This window comes from Neolamprologus multifasciatus, chromosome 6 (genome assembly GCF_963576455.1).
Source record: "Neolamprologus multifasciatus chromosome 6, fNeoMul1.2, whole genome shotgun sequence".
Classification (NCBI taxonomy): Eukaryota; Metazoa; Chordata; class Actinopteri; order Cichliformes; family Cichlidae; genus Neolamprologus; species Neolamprologus multifasciatus.
The window spans coordinates 29629250-29654380 of NC_140444.1; the positions used below are offsets into that span (position 1 = coordinate 29629250).

At 42.0% G+C, this 25131-nt stretch overlaps 3 protein-coding genes across 3 annotated transcripts; 1 reads left to right on the plus strand and 2 right to left on the minus strand.

Moving 5' to 3' along the window:
* Nucleotides 1-1850: 1850 nt before the first annotated feature.
* LOC146517267 (actin, cytoplasmic 1-like) lies at nucleotides 1851-8329 on the minus strand. Its single transcript, XM_085163141.1, has 5 exons — nucleotides 8252-8329; nucleotides 7923-8162; nucleotides 2446-2608; nucleotides 2168-2349; nucleotides 1851-1994 (listed from the first exon to the last, which is right to left on the minus strand). The coding sequence occupies exons 1-5, from the start codon at nucleotides 8327-8329 to the stop codon at nucleotides 1851-1853; spliced, it is 807 nt and encodes a 268-aa protein (XP_085019267.1).
* Nucleotides 8330-19829: 11500 nt separating this feature from the next.
* On the plus strand, nucleotides 19830-21722 carry LOC146517268 (uncharacterized). Its single transcript, XM_085161715.1, has one exon. It carries the CDS (start codon nucleotides 20114-20116, stop codon nucleotides 20825-20827), a length of 714 nt encoding a protein of 237 aa, XP_085017841.1. The 5' UTR covers nucleotides 19830-20113; the 3' UTR covers nucleotides 20828-21722.
* Nucleotides 21723-22366: 644 nt separating this feature from the next.
* On the minus strand, nucleotides 22367-24779 carry LOC146517269 (actin, cytoplasmic 1-like). Its single transcript, XM_085163624.1, has 6 exons — nucleotides 24609-24779; nucleotides 24280-24519; nucleotides 23649-23895; nucleotides 23378-23569; nucleotides 23110-23291; nucleotides 22367-23020 (listed from the first exon to the last, which is right to left on the minus strand). The coding sequence occupies exons 1-6, from the start codon at nucleotides 24729-24731 to the stop codon at nucleotides 22877-22879; spliced, it is 1128 nt and encodes a 375-aa protein (XP_085019750.1). The 5' UTR covers nucleotides 24732-24779; the 3' UTR covers nucleotides 22367-22876.
* Between the last annotated feature and the right edge of the window lie 352 nt (nucleotides 24780-25131).

The window sequence follows — 25131 nt, forward strand, 5'->3', positions numbered from 1 at the left end:
TAATAATCCCAATGCTGATGATGCCTTTTGGAACATTTGATACAAACAAAAAACATTACCTGAAAAAAAAAATAACCTGGTGTGAGGCTGGGAGGTGGCCCCTGGGTAGACCCGGGACTGGAGACGTTACAGATCTGCTTGGGAATGTCTCAGTGATCAGCTGGAGGAGTGGCTGAGAGGTAGGAGGCAGGAATTTCTCTTCTTATGCTGCTGAAGCCCAGCTCCAGATGAGCAGTATAAAACGAATAGATAAATGGTGTATCTGGATTCTGCATAGCTTTATTAGTATAAATGCTTAAGTCAGACATTACATTTTTTTAAAGACAGATATAGATTCACCAATCTTCTGGTTAGTAGGTGACCTGCTCTACCACCTGAGCTACAGCCACCCAAAATAGCAATTATACATTTATCTATAGTGTCACGGCGGGGTGCGCCGATTGTGTTGATTTCACAACTCAGATGCAGATGCGGAGAGTAGAGTTGTGTTTGAACGAAAAGCGAGCTTTATTTAGCTGGTCACCTATATTTCTACATGCTGAGCACCACTGATGCTTGCACTTGATTGCCAAAATGGCAATCATGAATATTTTATCCAATACTAAGATCATGATTATTTACCACAGTTATTCACTGATTTTATTGACAAAGATGTTTTTATTACAGAAATGTAAATTATTAATTAATTATTTGCATTAAAATAAAAGAAACCCTCATTAATCACCTAAATACAGTGCATCTCTAAGAAAAAGAAAAGTCTGCTGATAAAAAATACTAATACATAAAACAAAATTAAGTCATTAGGGCATGGCTTTTACCTTTACATTGTGCTATTAATTCATCTTTATAAATCAATATCCATCCATCCATCTTCATCCGCTTTATCCGGGCCGGGTCGCGGGGGCAGCAGCCTAAGCAAATAAGTAAATCAATATTTGCAGAAAAATAAGATAAAGTCTTTCCCTCCATTCATTGTAGCAGATGGCTATGAATAAAACTAGCAAAGTACTCAGAGGAGATGCCTCTCTACTCCGCCCTGGTGTTTTCCACACAGGGCAGGCTGTGCCGCTCAGAAAAATAGTGCGAGGGAATAACAACAATTTATCTGAAGTCTACATCACTCATTGTGCTTTGTGAACACACATCTGGAATGTGATTGGTTGCTGATTTCAGAGTTTGTGTGTCTTTGTTAGCTGGATGGATATGGATGTGCTGCATAAACCTTCAATTTATGTCTAAGTTGATGCTGGACAATTCAAATGAGCAGCCATGGCATTTTGTCTCAAGATTGATGACCTCTTCCAGTGCATACTTTGTTTTCTTGTTAACTTTCATTCAGTGTTCAATGTTGTGTTTTACACCCCAAAATTTGTCAAATACATCTTCACGAAGCTTAACCCAATCTCTGCATTTCACTATATTATAAAATTGTTCAATCTGTATGATGTAGATTTTCCAGATTTCACTGGGAAGAACACTCATAGTTAATAAGAGCATTAGTGTGAAAGCATATGTGTAATAATAAAGTAATAGTGAAGCAAAAAACAGAAGTTGTGCAAATTAGGCAGAACAAAAAAAGTAATAGAATTTTGCTTGATTTATAAATTTACTAATGTACTGATTGTTATATAACAAACTTTTCCCATATCAATGGGCTTAATTTTGGAAATAAATTCAGGCGGAAGAATTTCTCCCCATCAGGGAGCATGGTGCCATACCCAGAGTGATGAATTAAAATGGAAGAGGTGTAGGCTTGGCTTACATCATTCTGGTGGTGTAGACATGCATGCAGAGCCAGTCACTATGGGGTTTGTAGCAGTGTGTGCTTTGGTAGGTTGAGGGCAGTCTATCTAGAAGCACTTTCTGTGGACAATGCTGGCGCCGGACTCATCGTACTCCTGCTTGCTGATCCACATGTCCTGGAAGGTGGACAGAAAAGCCAGGATGGAGCCTCCAATCCATACAGAGTACTTCCTCTCTGGGGGAGCAATAATCTGCAAGGGCAGAGATGAAGAGGGTTCAGCAATGAAGACTTTTAGGAAGTGCACTTACATTCTGCCAGACATACAAATTCAGCACAGTGTTAATTACCTTGTTCGTGTGAAAGTGAAGCACCTTTAAAAAAAAGAGTGAGTACGAAAGAGTACATAAGAAGCAATAACTTTACCTTGATTTTTAGGTTTTTGGGAGCCAGTGAAGTGATCTCCTTCTGCATGCGGTCAGCAATGCCAGGGTACATGGTGGTACCTCCAGACAGCACAGTGTTGGCGTACAGGTCCTTACGGATGTCAACGTCACACTTCATGATGCTGTTAAAGGTAGTTTCATGGCTACCACAAGACTCCATACCTGTGGAGAATTGGAAAATTAGGGGTTAAGGTTAGCCTTGCTAAGGACTACTTTTTACAAATCACAGAAATCTGTCTTAAAGCTGATGCTGCTTACCAAGGAATGTGGGCTGGAAGAGAGCCTCTGGGCAACGGAACCTCTCACTCCCAATAGTGATGACCTGTCCATCAGGCAGCTCATAGCTCTTATCCAATGACGAAGAGCAGGCAGCTCTTTCAATCTCTCTCTCAAAGTCCAGTGCAACATAGCACAGATTCTCCTTAATGTCACGCACAATCTCACGCTCAGCTGTGAGACAAGAACCCCCCCAACTTTTTATTGTGATTTTTAAATTTTTTCCTAGTTTTACACATATTCTCTTGACTGTGTCCATGTGCTCACCTGTGGTGTTAAAGCTGTGGCCCCTCTCAGTGAGGATTTTACCAAGGTAGTTGGTAGCTAGTTGAAGTTTCTTTTTTCCAGTTTCTAGTTTAGTTTTGTATTTAATGCTTAATGTGTGTGTTTAATGTTTCCCAGCAATAAAGGCTGTCATTTTGAGTTTATTCCTCCATCTGAGTGTCCTGCGTTTGGGTCCTACATCCTGCCTGCCACACAGCACCAACCATGACAGTTTGCAGCAACGGAGGTTGATCAAGCCTTGAAAGCTGGTGCTACTAATTCTTACAGGTGTTCCAACTTTTCTGGATTACTAAAACAAAACAAAACAAAACAAAAAAATGGTGTTGGAACGCACTATGGTACCATACCCTCGTTAGCATCAGCTGAACAGTACTGTACTTCAGAAAGTAGTGTGTTGCTACAAAAATGATGAGAAAAAGACAATTAACAATGGAATAAAGACCATCAACACACTTAAAAATGCAGGTCTTTCCTACAGAGAAATTGAAAAGAAAGTAAAAAGCTGTGTCTCAATTCAATTCAATTCAATTTTCAATTCAATTTTATTTATATAGCGCCAAATCACAACAAATGTCGCCTCAAGGCGCTTCATAGATACAGAGAAAAGCCCAACAATCATATGACCCCCTATGAGCAAGCACTTTGGCGACAGTGGGAAGGAAAAACTCCCTTTTAACAGGAGGAAACCTCCGGCAGAACCAGGCTCAGGGAGGGGCGGCCATCTGCTGCGACCGGTTGGGGTGAGAGAAGGAAGACAGGATAAAGACATGCTGTGGAAGAGAGACAGAGATTAATAACAGATACGATTCAATACAGAGAGGTCTGTTAATACATAGTGAGTGAGAAAGGTGACTGGAAAGGAAAAACTCAATGCATCATGGGAATCCCCCGGCAGCCTACATCTATTGCAGCATAACTAAGGGAGGATTCAGGGTCACCTGGTCCAGCCCTAACTATATGCTTTAGCAAAAAGGAAGGTTTTAAGCCTAATCTTAAAAGTAGAGATAGTGTCTGTCTCCTGAATCCAAACTGGAAGCTGGTTCCACAGAAGAGGGGCCTGAAAACTGAAGGCTCTCCCTCCCATTCTACTTTTAAATACTCTAGGAACAACAAGTAGGCCTGCAGAGCGGGAGCGAAGTGCTCTAATAGGGTGATATGGTACTACAAGGTCATTAAGATAAGATGGGGCCTGATTATTTAAGACCTTGTATGTGAGGAGCAGGATTTTGAATTCAATTCTGGATTTAACAGGAAGCCAATGAAGGGAAGCCAAAACAGGAGAAATATGCTCTCTCCTTCTAGTCCCTGTCAGTACTCTTGCTGCAGCATTTTGGATTAACTGAAGGCTTTTCAGTGAGTTTTTTGGACATCCTGATAATAATGAATTGCAGTAGTCTAGCCTGGAAGTAATAAATGCATGAACTAGTTTTTCAGCGTCACTCTGAGACAGGATATTTCTAATTTTTTCTAATATTTCTAATGGAAGAACGCAGTCTTACATATTTGTTTAATATGTGCGTTGAAGGACATATCCTGGTCAAAAATGACTCCAAGGTTCCTCACAGTGTTACTGGAGGCCAAGGTAATGCCATCCAGAGTAAGAATCTGGTTAGATACCATATTTCTAAGCTTTTCAGCGCCGAGTACAATGACCTCAGTTTTATCTGAGTTAAGAAGCAGAAAGTTAGTGGCCATCCAAGTCTTTATGTCTTTAAGACATTCCTGCAGTTTAACTAATTGGTGTGTGTTATCTGGCTTCATGGACAGATAGAGCTGGGTGTCATCTGCATAGCAGTGAAAATGTATGCTATGTCTTCTAATGATGCTGCCTAGGGGAAGCATGTATAATGTAAACAGAATTGGTCCTAGCACCGAACCCTGTGGAACTCCATAATTAACCTCAGTGTGTGAAGAGGACTCTCCATTTACATGCACAAATTGGAGTCTATTAGATAGATATGATACAAACCACTGCAGTGCAATACCTGTAATACCTACAGCATGTTCTAATCGCTCTAATAGAATATTATGGTCAACAGTATCGAATGCTGCACTAAGGTCAAGAAGGACAAGCACAGAGATGAGTCCACTGTCAGAGGCCATAAGAAGATCATTTGTAACCTTCAATAAAGCTGTTTCTGTGCTGTGATGAACTCTGAAACCTGACTGAAACTCTTCAAATAAACCATTCCTCTGCAGATGATCTGTTAGCTGTTTGACAACTACTCTTTCAAGGATTTTTGATATGAAAGGAAGGTTGGAGATTGGCCTATAATTAGCTAAGACTGCTGGGTCTAGAGATGGCTTTTTGAGTAAAGGTTTAACTGCAGCCACCTTGAAGGCCTGTGGTACATAGCCGATTATTAGAGATAGGTTGATCATATATAAGATCGAAGAATTAATCAATGGCAGGACTTCTTTGAGCAGTTTTGTAGGAATGGGGTCTAAAAGACACGTTGATGGTTTGGAGGAAGTAATTATTGAAGTTAACTCAGAAAGATCGATTGGAAAAAAAGAGTCTAACTTAACATCAATGAAACTAAGAGTAGCTGTAGATAATATTACATCTGTGGGATGATTATTGGTAATTTTTTCTCTAATGATAAAAATTTTATTTGTGAAGAAGTTCATGAAGTCATCACTAGTTAACGTTAAAGGGATGGTTGGCTCAACAGAGCTCTGACTTTTTGTCAGCCTGGCTACAGTGCTGAAGAGAAACCTGGGGTTGTTCTTATTTTCTTCAATCAGTGATGAGTAGTAAGCTGTTCTGGCTTTGCGGAGGGCTTTCTTATAAAGCAACAAACTATTTCTCCAGGCTAAATGATGATCCTCTAAATTTGTGACACGCCATTTCCTCTCCAGATTACGAGTCATCTGCTTTAGGGTACGTGTTTGAGAATTATACCACGGGGTCAGGTACTTCTGATTAGAGACCTTAGTTTTCACTGGAGCTACAGTATCCAGAGTCGTACGTAGTGAGGAGGTGAAATTATTAACAAGATAATCGACCTCTGTTGGGGTAGCGTTCAGATAGCTGCTCTGCTCTGTGTTGGTACAGGGCATTGACGATGATAACAGTGGCTGGATTATATTCTTAAACTTAGTTACAGCGCTTTCAGAAAGACATCTACTTTGATAAAGTCCACTCTCCACTGCTGCGTAATCAATTATTGTAAATGTAAATGTTATCAAGAAATGATCAGACAGGAGAGGGTTTTCAGGAAACACTGTTAAATGTTCAGTTTCTATGCCATATGTTAAAACAAGATCTAGAGTGTGATTAAAGTGGTGGGTGGGTTCTTTTACATTTTGAGAGAAACCAATTGAGTCTAACAACAGATTAAATGCCATGTTGAGGCTGTCATTTTTAGCATCTACATGGATGTTAAAATCACCCACAATAATTATTTTATCTGAGCTCAGAACTAAATTAGATATAAAGTCTGAGAAATCAGACAGAAACTCTGTGTAAGGCCCAGGTGGACGATAGATGATAACAAGTAAGACTGGTTTCTGAGTTTCACAGCTGGGGTGGACAATGCTAAGCATCAGGCTTTCAAATGAATTAAAAGTCTGTCTTGGTCTTTCATTAATTAATAGACTGGTGTGAAAAATTGCTGCCACACCACCCCCTCGACCTGTGCTTCGAGATTTCTGGTAGTTAGAATGACTCGGGGGTGTTGATTCATTTAAACTAACATAATCATCCTGCTGCAACCAGGTTTCTGTAAGGCAGAGTAAATCAATTTGTTGATCAATTATTAAGTCATGTACTAACAGAGACTTGGAGGAGAGAGACCTAATATTTAATAATCCACATTTCACTGTTTTACTCTTTGGTTCAGATGTGGATACTGTATTGTTCTTTCTTTGTGATTGTTTAAGTTGTTTGTTGCTGGTTTTTAGTTTGTTTTTTGTCTTTTTGGAAGCAGACACAGTCTCTATGGAGATGGGTTTTTGGGGGGGTAGCAGGAGGAGAGAAGCTGCAGAGAGGCGTGTAAGACTGCAACTCTGCTTCCTGGTCCCAACTCTGGATAGTCATGTTTTGAGGGGTTTAATAAATTTGTCGATATTTCTAGAAATGAGAGCTGCTCCATCCAAAGTGGGATGGATTCAAGGGCTGCATCCTTCAGAGACCCTATTTAAAGGCCGATTACGTCACAGCGATGAAGGCTGTCCCAATTCGAAGACTGCTCTAAATGAGAAATGTGTCCTTCATCTCCCCAAATCTAAAGGATGGGTCAGGTGTATCCTTCATGGCCCAGAATTCAAAGTGCAGCCCAGTCAATTCCAGTTTCCAACAATGGTGACAGTTGCTTAGTTGTAATATTACTCTTATTACTCTTTTCAATAAAAAAATTACTATATATAATGTTTTTATGATATTAAAAAACACTTTTCAAACATGGCAATGCCAGAGGAGCGCAGCTAAAGAGTTTGAAATATTACTCTTTCTGGGTCACAAAATTTTAACATATTTTCAGGTGAGAATGTATGTGTGGCAACTTCAAATATCGGCTCAGTTTATCAGGACATCACATATTTATAAAAGTGCTATGATGATTTCGGAGATGTCTGTTACCCACCAGCTCGATAGCTGACCAGGTGATCAAGGCTCACTAGAGCCAGCAAGAACACTGGACTCCTGGAACATCGTTTTCAGATCCTGCGCTGTCTATCGCTACTCAGATTATACATGATACATACTGTAAGTCACTTAGATAACTTGTTATTGTTAAAATTTCACAACAATCATATAAATAAATCTAATTTTTGCACCATAAAATCATAAAATTCATCATAGGAGATGGTTGAATAGAAAATGTGGTCTGAGATGAAATGTACCATATGTGTTTAGTCATACAGAAACAACAGCATGAATACTATAATAGAATGACTCTTTTGCTATACTGACTGTATAAGTCTGAGTGCAGTAATTTGCACTGCTATTAACAGTTGCTTCACGCAGACACCAGTGTAGTTAAACATTTGTTTTCTACTTCAGCTAAAGTCTGATGAGTCTAATTTATAAACAGCAGCACCCATGCTGCAGCTCATTATTCCTGATGCATCACAGTGCAAAGATAGAAACCCAAAGCATCTGCAAAGGCAAAAACAAATTAGTTTAAGGTAGGTTGAAGGAGTAGGAGGAAACTGGTGTCAGCCCTCATTACCTGTGCCATCCTTTCCCTGTTTATCTTGGGGTTCAGGGGGGCCTCTGTGAGGAGGACTGGGTGGTCCTCAGGGGCAACTCTCAGCTCATTGTAAAACATGTGATGCCAGAGCATCTCCATGTCATCCCAGTTGGTAACAATACCGTGCTCAATGGGGTACTTGAGAGTCAGGATTCCTCTTTTGTTCTGTGCCTCGTCACCCACAAAGCTGTCTTTGTGGCTTATACCAATCATTACACCCTGGGCAACAAAGACAAAAACAATTGTTACAAAATTTACAGGGTATTTGAGGTTTATAAAGTACTCTTGAGGAATATGTGATGGAATACCTGATGTCTGGGGTGTCCAACAGTGGAGGGGAACACAGCATTTGGAGCATCATTTCCTGCAAAGCCAAATTTGCACATACCGGACCCATTATCTATGACAACGGCAACAATTTTGTCTTCCATTTTCTGAACGAAAAAAAAGGTAATAGAGGATCTTTAGACTTGATGTTAAGCAGTAATCTGGGTTACATCTAGCAGATAGCCTGGATAAAAAGTCTTGTTGTTATAGAGAACGGTTTCTTCCTGTTAAAAGGGAGTTTTTCCTTCCCACTGTCGCCAAAGTGCTTGCTCATAGGGGGTCATATGATTGTTGGGCTTTTCTCTCTGTATCTATGAAGTGCCTTGAGGCGACATTTGTTGTGATTTGGCGCTATATAAATGAAATTGAATTGAATTGAATTTTATTATTTGCTTCGAGCCCTGTGTACAGGAGCTGCATGCTAAAAGATCTTTTGTTAAAAGGGTTGGCGTAATAAGCAAATGCTTCAGCCAATACCTTTTGATTAGCCTTGTCTCATGCTTTCTTGCTTTGTGGTAAATCTTTGTTCTGTCTTCACTGAGATATTTGAATGCTAATCAATAAACATATCAAAATGAAAATAAACATACCATCAAAAATCCACTCACCAGCTACTTTGTTAGGTATAAGTGTTTAAGTGTTTGTTAACACTAGAACCCCTCACACAAAGGTAACATGATCCTCTGAGTAACAGAGGCCATACCAGATAGGCTTGAACAGAATTTGGATTGAAGGTGATAATTTAAGTAAAAAATAAAAACACTAAAGATTTTACTTTCCAGAAATTGTCCTGATCTCCACCAAAATTTGGCAGGTCTACTAAATATGAATGACCTAAACCTTGGTTCAAGATAAGTTACATTTTCAGTTCTACAGTATGTTGTGTTAAAATTATTGTATAGTTTCTTGTCAAAATCTGGAAATACTGATACGACTCATCCGATTTTAATTTATACTATAATCAAAGTTATTTACAGTTAAAGTTACCTATAACTGTAAGTGTAACAGAGGGTAGGGGAGAATAGGTGCTGAGTGCCAGGTAGTTGATTAGTTGATTGTGTTCATCTGGATGTTCATCTGACAGCAGATATATGTATATCATGGGGAGGCTCGCGGCTCTCCAACGGGAGATAGAGAGACCAGTATCAGAGTGTTAAAAAGATCAGCTTTGAAAATTCTCAATAAATCAACAAATTCGGGATCAAATGCAGACACCACCACGGCGCCAGCTGCACAGGCCCAAGGCTGAAGCCGGACAAACACTCCCTGATAACGACTGTGTGATGACTATTCTCCCCATCCCTGCAAGGCCACCTGGATTGGCTGGAGGACTGTTTACTTAGCCTGATAGGGCGAAGGACACTGTCTCAGCTGAACTATGGACACGCACACACACACACTTACACTGATAAGCACTCACTCATCTCCCCTTCCCTTTCCAACGCCTTCGATGCTTGTTACCTCCTGGGAACACGAGGCGGGTCTGGGCCCGCGCTGGCGAGTCGGCGCAGTGGCAGGATGTCTGCTGTGTTGCCTGGGATTACTCCTCATCCCCTACCCATCCCTGTGGCTTGTTATGTCTTCATAATGTTGTGCTGTGAACATTCATGTGCTTTTTTTTGTGCAGAGGAGTTTTTTTTGTTTCCTGTTCTCGTGCTGTCCTACCATGGAAGCACAGCATGAGTAGGGGTCTCTTTTTTTCCTCTTGTACCTTCCCATTGTGTGTACATTTCAGTGTTTTTTTCCGTAACTGCCGATCTCCGACTTGTAACCCCAATGTAATGTCTGTGTTATATGTGTAAGGTCGGGGGGGGGGGGGGGGGGGGGGTGTCTCATTTCACTGCAGGGCAACCTGTATGTGACAAATAAATTCTGAATCTGAATCTGATATATATATATATATATATACAGGGTGGGCCATTTATATGGATACACCATAATAAAATGGGAATAGTTGGTGATATTAAAGTCCTGTTTGTGGCACATTAGTATATGTGAGGGGGCAAACTCCTCAAGATGGGTGGTGACCATGGTGGCCATTTAGAAGACCACCCATCTCCAATGCTACAGTTAGCAAACTGCTTGCTAAATTTCGTGAAACTGGTTCAGTGTTGGATTTGCCAAAATGTGGACGCAAGAAAACTGTCACTAATGAAGAAACATCAGTGGCTGTCCTAGCTTAATTTTTTTCTTTTTTTTCTTTTTTTATTATTATTTAATAAGGAACGTAAGATAAAACAACCTATGAGAACACAAATAAAACCGAAATAAACAAGTAATCGAAAATAAACAAACGGGTGTACCATCTAGTCATATATACATATATACACACATACATACACATATATATACATACACATACACATGCATATACATATACATACATATACATTCACACATATACATATCTACATGCATACATATATGCCTATACATACCTGCATACATACAGACATACACATATATACACATAGCAGTTCAAAAATATAGCATACAGAATTACAGAGATTCAAACAAAATCGGGTCTACTTGACGAAATATAATATTTCCATTTATCCCAAATCTCAATGAATATGTCATATTGAAATCTGTTAAAGAAGGTAATTCTTTCAATTTTAAACAACCCATAAACAGTCTCATGCCAGTCATTTAGTGATGGAATTTTCACACTTAGCCATTTCTTAGTAATAGTCTTTCGGGCAGCCAGACTCAAAATACCATACAACTGTCAGGGTCCCTGTGCCTACCCGGTCGGCTCAGTATGGCTACATATGTTTTTATATTCTTTTTTGTTCCTGCTCTCTCCCTTCCCCTCTTTCCCTCCTCCCTCTGCCTGGGCGGAGCTCACCTGTGGGCTCCTGCCCTTGGCCCACACACCTGGTCGCAATCACGCACCTGTGGCTCATCACGAGTGTTCCAGCTCGTTTATAAGATGGCAGCTCTGTGTTTCTCGTCGCTGGACCGTTGCTGACCCTCGTCAGTGTAACCCCAGTTCAGTTACTTCTAGAGTGTTTTCACAGCAATTTGCCTTATAATCCCTTCGTGTCTCTGTGTACAGATTCCCTGGACCAACCCCTGTGTTACCTGAGTGATTGGAGTGTGAAGATGAGCGTGAGGAGTGGAGGGAGTGTGTGTGTGTGACTTTCGGTGTCTTTCCCGATCGTGTGTGGACCCCTGGAGCCCGGCTTTCCCCTCACTTTTGTAAATAATCACCTGGTGTATCATAATAAAGACTCTTGTGCTTTCAAGACCTAGAGCCTGCGCATGAGTCCGTTCAGTCCCGTTGTGACAATAACAGCTTGGACATTTTATCTACATTCACTGAATATAAATATCCAGACAGAAGTTCATCCCAATTGTGTGGCTGTCCTAGCTTCATTCAGCAAGAGCCCACAGTGCCCACACAGCCCACAGCGTAGCACTCGGCTCAGAAGCAGAGCTTCAACAGCATTCCGAGGGAGACTGGGGACATTGAGTCTGAATGGACCATGTTCAGGAGGAGTTCGGAGAGGCCATGGAAAAAGACTTTCGGACTGCCTCGAAGAGATTCTGGCAAACCGTCAGGCGTCTCAGGAGGGGAAAGCGGTGCTCTACCTGCACTGTGTATAGTGCTGGCGGAGCGCTGCTGATGTCGACTGAGAAAATTGTCAGGCGGTGGAAGGAATACTTCGAGGACCTCCTTAATCCCACTGACACGTCTTAATAATAATAATGGATTGGATTTATATAGCACTTTTCAAGGCACCCAAAGCACTTTACAATGCCACTATTCATTCACTCTCACATTCACACACTGGTGGAGGCAAACTACGGTTGTAGCTACAGCTGCCCTGGGGCAGACTGACAGAAGTGAGGCTGCCATATCGCGCCCCTCTGGCCAACACCAGTAGGCGGTAGGGTAAAGTGTCTTGCCCAAGGACACACCGACCAGGACAGAGAGCACGGGGATCAAACCAGCGACCTTCCGGTTACAGATACGCTTCCCAACCCCCTGAGCCACGGTCGCCTGTGTTTTGTGGACTTGGAGAAGGCATTCGACCGTGTCCCTCGGGGTGTCCTGTGGGAGGTGTTGCGGGAGTATGGGGTGTCTGGCCCATTGCTATGGGCCATTTGATCCCTATACAACCGTTGCAAGAGCTTGGTTCGCATTGCCGGCAATAAGTCGGACTCGTTCCCGGTGGGTGATGGGCTCCGCCAGGGCTGCCCTTTGTCACCGATTCTGTTCATAATTTTTATGGACAGGATTTCTAGGCGCAGCCAAGTGGCGGAGGGCCCTCAGAATCTCATGTCTGCTTTTTGCGGATGATGTGGTTCTGTTGGCTTCATTGGGTGGGGGCCTCCAGCTTGCACTGGAACGGTTCGCAGCCGAGTGTGAAGCAGCGGGAATGAGGATCAGCACCTCCAAATCTGAGGCCATGGTTCTCAGTCGGAAAAGGGTGGAGTGCCCACTCCGGGTCGGGGATGAGTTCCTGCCCCAAGTGGAGGAGTTCAAGTATCTCGGGGTCGCGAGTGATGGGAGAAGGGAGCCAGAGATCGACAGACGGATTGGGGCTGCAGCTGCAGTAATGCGGACGCTGCACCGGTCCGTCGTGGTGAAGAGGGTCGATCTACGTCCCTACCCTCACCTATGGCCACGAGCTGTGGGTAGTGACCGAAAGAACGAGATCGTGGATACAAGCGGCGGAAATGAGCTTCCTCCAAAGGGTGGCTGGCCTCTCCCTTAGAGATAGGGTGAGAAGTTCGGCCATCCGGGAGGGGCTCAGAGTAGAGCCGCTGCTGCTCCACATCGAAAGGAGCCAGCTGAGGTGGTTCGGGCATCTGACAAGGATGCCTCCTGGGCGCCTCCTAGGTGAGGTGTTCCGGGCATGTCCCACCGGGAGGAGGCCCCGGGGCAGACCCAGGACACACTGAAGAGATTATATCTCTCGGCTGGCCTGGGAACGCCTTGGTGTTCCCCCGGATAAGCTGGAGGAGGTGGCTCTCTCTCTGCTTAGGCTGCTGCCCCCGCGACCCGGCCTCGGATAAAGCGGATGAAGATGGATGGAATTTTGTGTTGTATGATTTTGATCTTTTGAATTCCAGATGTTTGACTCTTGTCTAATTTAAAATAATGACAAAAGTAAGGAATAAATATTGAGTTTGGCTCAATGACTCCACTGTGCCTGTTACTTAGTTATGTTATGTCTATATGATGGAAAGCTTTAAGTATCCGTTACTGAATATTTTTTAATTTAATTTTTAAACATGTTAGTTTTATTGTTGTTAAAATGTACAAGTACATAAATGTCATTGTCAGGCAACATTAACTAAAATAATCACTTTTTAGAACCAAAGAATGCAGAAGAGCATTTCTGAACATGCAAGACTTAAAACTTTGAAGCAGGTGGGCTACAGCAGCAGAAGAACATGCCAGGTGCCACTCCTATCAGCTAAGAACAAAAAAAGTCTCCAAAACTGCAAAATAAGATTGGAAAAAGATTGCCTGATCTGATGAGTCTCAATTTCTGGTGTGACATTTCACTGGTAGTGGTGTGTTTGCATGAAAGTACAGATGCACCCTTTCTTGTTTCAGTGGTTCAGGCTGGTAGTGGTATAATGGTCCTGGGGATATTTTCTTGGTACACTGGGTATCAGCTGAGCATCATTTAAACACCAAAGTCTGCTTGAGAGTTTTTGTTAAACCGTGTCCCTTTATAGCCACTGTATACTCATCTTCTTATGGCTACTTCCAGCAGGATCCCTCACCATGTCACGAAGCTCAAAACATCTCAAACTGTTATTGGTACTCAAATGACCTTCACAGTTCCAGATCTGAATCCAAGACGGCACCTTTGAGATGTTCTGGAACAGGAGGCTTGCATCATGATGACCTGTTGCTTCACAGTAAGAAGGTCCTGGGCCTTTCTTTGTGGAGACTGAAAGTTCTCCTTGTGCAAGTGTGGGTTCTCTGCGGGTAGTCTGGCCTCCTCCCACAGTCCAATAACAGATGAGGCTTCATCATTAGGTTATTCTTAATTGGCTGTAGATGTGAATGTGATGTGGATGTCTGTCTGTCTTTCTTTGCCAACCCTGTGAGAGACAGCTGACCTCTCTAGGGTGTATCCTGCCTCCGGTAAAGTCTGGAGCTTGAATCATGTAAGAAGAATTAAGGCAGTTCTGAAGGCAAGAGGTGGTCTACGCATAGTTACCAACACATTTCTATGAAAGCTGTCAATGTATAACAAGTATGATTTAAGTGGTTATTTCAACTAAAATGAGGACTTATAGAAAACCTGATCTTTTAACTTAAATAGTGAAAAAAAAAACTTCCTGGTGTTTAAAATACAAAGCTTAAAATGTCAAATGAAAACATTTTATACATGAGAAAAACTTCCATTGGCATTTAGCACTTGTCTTACCTGTGTGAGGGAGCGTATTCAGTGTAGGAGGACTGGCAGTAAGCACTATACTCTCCAGTGGGATTTATTATCTGAATTTGACTGCAAATGAAGGCCAATAAATTGGAGGATTTTATCAGAGGTCGGGCTGCAGCCCCTCTCCATAAGAGCAGAACCTTTCACATGAGTTACTCTGATTGGCTCAGACACATCCACTGGGTATGGCATATACAGTCACTGGTTCTGCACTTTGGCATGACGGGGGGAGAAGTTCCAATAAACTAACCTATGTTATGTCAGCGTTAACTATCTGGGGTCGGGCAGTGTTCAATAAATCCTATTTTTATCATCTGTCCAAATTATCGCAGTGTGCACAACTTTGATAGGCATTATAAGTATTGTGAATGGGGCCAATAAATCCTGATTATGTCCATTATTCATATAACATACTCATATCCAGTGCATTTACCTGTTGCTCATTTGCAGATACCAGGACACTGTGTCTTCGGGCCACATGCACTGGGGGCACAGACCACATGGCACTCTGTGCCAGAGATGCATGTGGTCCGGGCTAATGTTTACACCATGATTGTAATGAGACTATAAATTTCTTATCTCCCATCACCTCTCTTCACCTAACCTATGGTGCATGTGATTTTCAAGGACTCATTAATCTTGTAGGCCTGAATGAGATATGATTAACAGTTGTGCAATTTCCCATACATACCTACACAGCAAATTCAAAAGTGTTAAATGTTTTGGTGTTAGTAGTCTTCTTGCAAAAGTAGAGTTAATTTTACTCTAAGTAGAGTCACATTCTTTTAATGTAACTCTGAGGTGTAAAATGATAGTAGTTAAAATCGAGTGTTAAAAATGAGTGTTTCTATGTCAAATCTGGAGGTGTTACAATGGAAACATTAACTCTTGACCTCTTAACTCCGAACTCCTAGAGGGGCTATGACACTAATAGAGTAAATTCACAGACCCTCCTGCCCCCAGCACCATAGGCTCCAATCGAAGCTGAAGTGAAGCCGTTTCAGAACATTTTGCTCTACATATTTGAGTTGTTTGCCATGCTTGGTAAGTCATTTTTTCAAATTTTTTTTCAATTATTATTATTAGCTTTTACTTCTGTGGCTCTTTGGAGTTGAGACAAAGCTGTGTGAAAGGCATTAGCCATGTTGCTCGGTGATAGCATAATATTCTGTTTTAGCTAGCTGAAAGGTATTGTTTGCGGGCAAATACCACAGCCTTGAAAAAAAGCTTGCATGTGAATTTTCAGTCAAATTTTTGGTCAAATACACCTAAAACAATGTCTAGAATGTGAAATGTTGGTATAATGATGCTACTTGAAGCCTGAAAACGATCTCCCATAAAAAAAAAAAAAATTAGCAAAGAGCAGTAGTAGATGTCCTGACTGGGTTCTACGTTAGCATTTAGATCCCTCCAGAGTTTTGTGCACACGGTTTAGGTAAAAATGAAAAAGGTTGAGGTTTTACATTTAATTCAGTATTACCTGTTGCCTGTGTCCTTGTCTTTTGGGAAAATACTTTACACAAGTAATGGCTCAAAGAGGATTGCTTTTTTTTTTTTTTTTTTAACTGTGCTGCAATTGATTTGTGCCATTAATTAGTGTCAACTAATTTTTATTCAATCTCCACATAGGATATGCTTGTGAAGATGGAATATGGGGGAGAGCAGAAGTGCGTTGAAGTTCCACAAAGTGATGAATGAAGGACAAGCATATTGTATTGAAAAAATAAGTGATGAGAATGCTGTTATTTGCATTTACCAGCTCACCTATGTCAGACCTTTTGATAAACAAAATTCTAATGAAAGTGAGAACATGCACACTGTTACATCTTTCAGAAAATGTTTTGAAATTGTGGTGCACAGTTCAGAATAAATGTTTTTCAAAAACCATTGCGTCTTTTTAGTAAATGTTTATTTCCAAAAGAAATTTCTAGAAGTTCAGAACAGGAAAATTGCCGCTTTTTAGAATTAATTAGAAGATAACTCTTACGTAGTTAAACTAAAACACTCTTTGAGAGTTAATATATAAACTCTTAACACCTAGTTAGCATTAGTAAGTGTTAAATTATCAACTCCAGACAGATTTGGTGTTTAACACTAAATCAGAGTTAACGTACCAACTCTCCAAAAATAGTTAAATTAACACTCTCTGGTGTGGACCCATATAGACACTTTAATAGTGTTGAAATCAAATCTGACAGTGTTAATTTGGACATGCTGGATTTGCTGTGTATGTTTGGTTTCAAAATAAAGCTATTACCCCTGTTATCAATTTATTACACATGAACACATGAACATTGTAGTGGAAAACTTGTATTTCAACACACTTAACCTTTTGTATACTAATGGTATATGATTGTAGCCTTCTTGTAAACTGATTGTGTGTGCAATGACAAACAAATTACTGTAAGCTGCAAGGTCATGAGGCATTTTATGTCTTTGTTATCAAGCAGGTGCCTATAAGACTGTGATAATAAAGTTCCCTAGAGCTGATGAGACAAAGTTTATATGCACACAATAAGTATAAAAAAGCTATTTTCTTTCTGTATTAATACTGGTGTTACGACTGTCCGTGCTATATTGGTCCATTTATAAAAGAAAGTAGGGACACGCAGGGCCAAAAAATTGTTACTAATCAAGTGTCTCAGTGTCTAAGTGTCAAAAGCAACCAGATTAACCTCCTGTCACAGCAGTCACAGCACAGCAGCTTACAACATCTCAGACTGCAGGATGGATAGATGCCCCTTAAATCAAAAACTGGATAGTTCTGCAAGATCATTTTATGAAAATACTAAGATGTCATGGTCCTGGGTCTGTGACCCAGTTTTTATGTGTTTGGACTTTTGATTCTGTTTATTTAATATTGTGAAGTTAAGATTCTGTTCCAAGTTCTGGTTATTATGATTGCGATCCCTCTGTTTAATATTTGTTTTCTCAGGTCTTAGTTTTGTTATCAAGCCTCTATGCCCCATACTCTTGTCTCTGCAGTCGCACTGTCAAGCTTGAATGTCTTTTTCTGAGTTTCTGAGGCAGAGAATGTAGAGGGAGAAATAATGAAAGGTGTTTTCAGTTTGGGGCCACAGTACATTGGTTTAATGATTGATCTGAAAAGCCAGGAACTGTTTGACTCGGGGCGGAGGGTGAGAAGGGGAAGGTGTCATAGCCCAAAGTATTTTCATATTAACCATTCACCCAGACAGTAGACGAAAAGGGGGGATACATGACATCCGTTTTGTCCCTGGAGGATGGGAAATGACCACGTCCAGTGGCATATTTCTCTGTCTAACTGAACTCAGTACCTGGAGGTCTTAGTTTGTTTGTGTGCTACAGGTGTAGCGAAAAGAACAGTTCTAACTTTGTCTGACTTTGTAGGCTACTCAGATTTAATCCTTTTGGTCCATGTTCCTGCCACAATGGCTTCTCCAACACACATACAGTGGGGCAAAAAAGTATTTAGTCAGCCACCGATTGTGCAAGTTCCCCCACTTAAAATGATGACAGAGGTTAGTAATTTGCACCAGAGGTACACTTCAACTGTGAGAGACAGAATGTGAAAAAAAAATCCATGAATTCACATGGTAGGATTTGTAAAGAATTTATTCGTAAATCAGAGTGGAAAATAAGTATTTGGTCACCTCAAACAAGGAAAATCCCTGGCTCTCACAGACCTGTAACGTCTTCTGTAAGAAGCTTTTCTGTCCCCCACTCGTTACCTGTATGAATGGCACCTGTTTGACCTCATCATCTGTATAAAAGACACCTGTCCACAGCCTCAACCAGTCAGACTCCAAACTCCGCCATGGCCAAGACCAAAGAGCTTTCGAAGGACACCAGGAAAAGAATTGTAGACCTGCACCAGACTGGGAAGAGTGAATCTACAATAGGCAAGCAGCTTGGTGTGAAAAAATCAACTGTGGGAGCAATCATCAGAAAATGGAAGACATACAAGACCACTGATAATCTCCCTCGATCTGGGGCTCCACGCAAGATCTCATCCTGTGGGGTCAAAATGATCATGAGAACGGTGAGCAAAGATCCCAGAACCACACGGGGGGACCTGGTGAATGACCTGCAGAGAGCTGGGACCAAAGTAACAAAGGTCACCATCAGTAACACACTACAACGGCAGGGAATCAAATCCCGCAGTGCCAGACGTGTTCCGCTGCTGAAGCCAGTGCATGTCCAGGCCCGTCTGAAGTTTGCCAGAGAGCACATGGATGATACAGCAGAGGATTGGGAGAATGTCATGTGGTCAGATGAAACCAAAGTAGAACTTTTTGGTATAAACTCAACTCGTCGTGTTTGGAGGAAGAAGAATACTGAGTTGCATCCCAAGAACACCATACCTACTGTGAAGCATGGGGGTGGAAACATCATGCTATGGGGCTGTTTTTCTGCCAAGGGGACAGGACGACTGATCCGTGTTAAGGACAGAATGAATGGGGCCAAGTATCGTGAGATTTTGAGCCAAAACCTCCTTCCTTCAGTGAGAACTTTGAAGATGAAACGAGGCTGGGTCTTCCAACATGACAATGATCCAAAACACACCGCCCGGGCAACAAAGGAGTGGCTCCGTAAGAAGCATTTGAAAGTCCTGGAGTGGCCTAGCCAGTCTCCAGACCTCAACCCCATAGAAAATCTGTGGTGGGAGTTGAAAGTCCGTGTTGCTCGGCGACAGCCCCAAAACATCACTGCTCTTGAGAAGATCTGCATGGAGGAATGGGCCAAAATACCAGCTACTGTGTGTGCAAACCTGGTAAAGACCTATAGTAAACGTTTGACCTCTGTTATTGCCAACAAAGGTTATGTTACAAAGTATTGAGTTGTATTTTTGTTATTGACCAAATACTTATTTTCCACCCTGATTTATGAATAAATTCTTTACAAATCCTACCATGTGAATTCATGGATTTTTTTTTTCACATTCTGTCTCTCACAGTTGAAGTGTACCTCTGGTGCAAATTACTGACCTCTGTCATCATTTTAAGTGGGGGAACTTGCACAATCGGTGGCTGACTAAATACTTTTTTGCCCCACTGTACATAGTCACCAGAGGCTGGAAATTATCAAGTAAAAATACGTTTTAACTTTACTGGCAAAAATATTTATTTCATTTAATAATTTACAGCACTACACTAAGGCGCTAAAATGGCCCCAAAAAATCAGGAATAGCATTTTGTTCAAAAGCTGTGTTCCCAGTACTTTAGCATCAAGGTAGGGACTGGTGCACAGTGGCTCTGTTAATGGTCACAGTTAGGTTACACCAAGTGCAGAGCAGCAGAGATTAATTGTTAATTTAAACTGATGAGACACTTAGATTCATTCACTAAATTGAACATTTATACTATAATAATATGAAGACCTTTTGGCTCTCGGAGGAGGCGGACGCACTTTTTCTCCTCTCCTCTCCCTTATCTTCCCTGCTTAGTTCTTATGTCCTTGTCTTGTCTCGTGTTTTTTTTTTGTATTACTTTCCCTGGGACACTCTCTCACAATCTGTTTCTAAAACCTAAAGAGATGGATTTGATCAACTGGTCTCTGAATGCTATTGACACCCTTTTCTCAACGAGAAGTATGGGCTCGGGAGAGCCCGAGTGCCCTGGATGGACTTTCACTGCTGGATACACGATGGACAGGTGGCAGACATGGAGGGTCGTGTGCCTGGCGGGACTGTTGATTGAGGACGCTGAAGATATCTACCTATTCGGAACCACAATAACAGGGTTCTTGCTGATCGGAGCTGGCTTGGCCTTGGCCTATTGGAGAATTAAGAAAGCGGAACCGGCTGTTCAAAGCCCCCCAAGGCTGCCCGCTGGGATTGAAGCGATGGGACAAGGCGCGACTTCTCAGAAAGGGCTCACTGAGTGCAGCATGGTTAAGAGCTTGGAGGCGCTTACGGCTGCAGTGAATACTCAGAATAACACCTCTGAGCATATATTGGGTTACATCAAGGAGAGGCCTGCTCAGAATAACACCTTTGAGCGAAAGTTGGATTACATCGTAGAACAGCTCACTGCAGTCGTGAGTTCTCAGAAATGGCTCTCAGAGCAAAAGAATGACAAGACCACGGAACGGAAGTTTGATACCATCATGGATAAACTCTCGGTTCTCCAACGGGAGATTGAGAGACCAGTGTCGGAGTGTTAAAGAACAGCTTTGAAATTCTCACAAGTTGTTGCAAAAGAAAAATTACCATCATAATCCGGCTACCCCTTCGGCGCCGGCTGTGGGCTCAAGGCTGGAGCCGAACAAAAACTCCCTGATAACGACTGTGTTGAGTCTGTTCCTTCCCATTCCCTACAAGGCCACCTGGGTTGGCTGGAAGACTGTTTACTTAGCCTGGCAGGGCGAAGGACACTGTCTCAGCTGAACTATGGACACGCACACACATACATATACTGATACTGATAAGCACTCACCCACGCATCACCCTCCCTACCCCGGATCCAACGCCACCTCCAACGCTTACCTCCCCTCTGATGTGGACATCGGGTCAGCTGGAGGCGCAGTCGAAGATTGCAGCGGTCCCAGATCAGATGTACACACTGGAACTCTTTCCATGTTGCTTGTCTGTGTTTATTGTGCTATGGTGTGTTGATATCTGTGCATTCCTGTATTATCCTTTTGTGTTACACATTTCATTGTTTTTTTCCTCGCTACCTAGCCTGAACTGTCTCCCCAATGTGATGTTTGTGTATTGTTTGTACGGTCGGCAAGGTCTGTCATCTCGGTTGTGGGCAAAAGACCTGCAACTGACAAACAAAGGCTCAAATAAATCTCATCATCATCTCATCTCATCATAAGCAGTATACTGTCAGTGTAGGGAACGAAAATCAGGGAAAACATTTTGTGAAATATTGTGTTGCATCTCGTTGAATTCAGTTGTGTAAATCCATAAAGAGGAGTAAACCTATTCGCAGCAGCAGCTGATCACAGCTCGAACACTAAGGAAATCTGCTGGAGCACTCAGTGAAAAGTATTGTGAGTTGTGATTCTTTTCAATAAAGCCAATAAAACCGATTTTAGGGTTCCCACACCTGTTGAATACCCCTTTAACCCCGGACTTATCCGATTTTTCTGTTTAGCTGTGGAGGCAAAGTAAAAAGAAAAGTTTTCATTCCCATGTACTAATATCATTGGTATTTTTATATTAATAGCTATACTAACGGCTATCTCTTCACAAAAAGAGCTTCTTCTAACAGCTGCTTTTTACTTTCTTATTCTGAGTTCACTTTAGAGCCTGGACTTTATCACTTTTACTTGAGTAAAGAAGTTCAAGAAGTTTGTTAGCTATTAGTAGCTTCAGTATTTTTTCATCTAGCAGCTTATATATATATAGCTGCCTGTACTTTTGCCTCCTTTGACAGTTGGACACATTTCTCTTGTTTTGCTTCCTTTCTTTATTTTTCTGTTTCAGTTAGAGTTGACTGTGCATTCATCTTTTCGGACAAATGCTCAGTCAACTCAGTTCATCAAGTGCTGCAGCCTCCCTGGCTACCAATCCAAGTATACCACCGACGGTCGTGCTGTGAGAAAACAGCGCAGTTGGCAATGACCAAGAAGTAAAATATCTATAGATATAAAAATCAATAATAAACACATTCAATAAGTAAAGCAAGTGAGACCAAAAACAAAAAAGCTAACAAAAAAACTAAACTAAACAAAAATATCACAAAACATATAATCTTTTCTGTCAATTTTGCAAAAGCATTTTAACCCTGGAGAACCCATGGGGTCAAATTTGACCCCATGGGTTCTCCAGGGTTAATACAAAAATCTTGGCAGATACATCTTCATGAAGCTGAAATTGCTGCATGTCAATGTTTTAGAAGAAGAAGCCATAATATTTCATGTTGGATTTATAGATTTACTAATTTACTGATAATTATCAACACATTTCCAGTATTTTTTGGAAACATTTCTTCTTTTTGAAATACATTCAAGTGAAAAAGAGTTTGTTACAGAAAAACTAAGTACAAATTCACAGTGCCTGGGATGCTCTATGCTTCCTGCAGAGTTTCTCCCCATCAGAAAGCACGGTGCCATAGCCAAAGTGATGGAAAAATGGAAAAGGTGTCGGCTAGGCATGCACCAATTTGGTGCTATGGGCATGTATGCAGAGCCAGTCATTTGTTTTTCTTGCAGTGTGTGTTTTGGTGGTGGTGGCGGTGGTGGGGTGTGGTGGGGGCAGTCTGTCTAGAAGCACTTTCTGTGGACGATGCTGGGGCCGGACTCATCGTACTCCTGCTTGCTGATCCACATCTGCTGGAAGGTGGACAGAGAAGCCAGGATGGAGCCTCCAATCCATACAGAGTACTTCCTCTCTGGGGGAGCAATAATCTGCGAGGGCAGAGAAGTAGAGTTGTCAGCAATGAAAACACTCCACATTTAAAAATCACAGACTGAGGATTGAGCAACAAGAATTTTACCTTGATCTTCATGGTGCTGGGTGCCAGGGAAGTGATCTCCTTCTGCATGCGGTCAGCAATGCCAGGATACATGGTGGTACCTCCAGACAGCACAGTGTTGGCGTACAGGTCCTTACGGATGTCCACATCGCACTTCATGATGCTGTTATAGGTAGTTTCATGGATACCACAGGCCTCCATACCTGTGGAGAATTGGAACGTTAGTGATCACTCAGCTACAACTGCTTAACAATTCACAGAAATCTGCCTTAAAGCTGATGCTGCTTACCAAGGAATGTGGGCTGGAAGAGAGCCTCTGGGCAACGGAACCTCTCGTTCCCAATAGTGATGACCTGTCCATCAGGCAGCTCATAGCTCTTCTCCAGGGATGAAGAGCAGGCAGCAGTTCCCATCTCCTGCTCAAAGTCCAGTGCAACGTAGCACAGCTTTTCCTTAATATCACGCACAATCTCACGCTCAGCTGTGAGACAAGAAAACGCATTACATTTAGGCTTTTCTGGGTTTTTTTCCTGGTGTAAACCATCTTACCATTTTCTCACCTGTGGTGGTGAAGCTGTGGCCTCTCTCAGTCAGGATTTTCATGAGGTAGTCTGTGAGGTCCCTGCCAGCCAGGTCCAACCTGACAATGGCATGGGGCAGAGCGTAGCCTTCATAGATGGGCACAGTGTGGGAGACACCATCACCGGAGTCCATGACAATACCAGTGGTACGACCAGAGGCGTACAGGGACAGCACTGCCTGGATGGCCACATACATGGCAGGAGTGTTGAAGGTCTCAAACATGATCTGCAAGAAGAGCAGGAGAAAAGAGATGATCAGTGAACCTAAGAGTTAGAGTAATCTGAAATAAGTTTGCATGTGTTAGTTCAATTGTACAGAAAGAACAGCACACTGGGTTGAATTTTAATAGTAAAACTACTTCATAGAAAAGCAATTTATTACAAAACTTCTTTGTTACACTGTTGCGGCACACAAGTTAAAGTGCCGCAACCTGCTCTATTATTCTTTTTTTTTTCATGCAGACACCTGGAGAAAAAACCTGGAGGGTTGAAGGAGGATGAGGAAAGACAGATTGAGCAGGGGAAGAAACACGCGAGTGGCAACATAGTTTTCCTGTTGTTGGGCACTGCAGCTCAACAGGAAGTTCGTCAAGGTGTCACCTCTTGTTACCTGCGTCATCTTTTCCCTGTTTGACTTGGGGTTCAGGGGGGCCTCTGTGAGCAGGACTGGATGCTCCTCAGGGGCAACTCTCAGCTCATTGTAGAAGGTGTGATGCCAGATCTTCTCCATGTCATCCCAGTTGTTGACAATTCCGTGCTCAATGGGGTACTTGAGGGTCAGGATTCCTCTTTTGCTCTGTGCCTCATCACCAACATAGCTGTCCTTCTGGCCCATACCAACCATTACACCCTAGGAATGCAAAGAGCAGCACGATTATAAAAAGGTCAGCAGTTACAAAAAGGTTACAAGGTATGTGAGGTTTATTAAGGAATATGTACCTGATGCCTGGGGCGTCCAACAATGGAGGGGAACACAGCACGTGGAGCATCATCTCCTGCAAAGCCAGCTTTGCACATACCAGATCCGTTGTCAACAACGAGGGCGGCAATTTCGTCTTCCATTTTCTGTATGAAGGGAATGAAAAGGGAGGAAAGGATTTTTAGATCAGCTGTTAAGCTGTGTTTTCCATGTGGTATGTTTTATCATCTGACATCGCTGGCACAGGGCTCAGTTGAAACCCAGTGCTGAGAAACAAAGGCAGTTTCCCACTCAGTCTGCCCATTGCTATACAAGGCTGTTAAGAATACTTTAGAAATTGCTGATCTAATGATATTTTCCACACAATCATCTCTAGGATTTACAGTAAGTGATCTGAAAAAGAGAAAATATAATGTGAGCTGCAGTTCTTTGGGTGAAAATGCCTTGTTAATGCCTAATGTTTGAGGCTCATAGCCAAAATCCTTCAAGTTGACATGATGGCAACAAAGACAAAGACCACAGTAGCTGCAACTCCTATTAGTT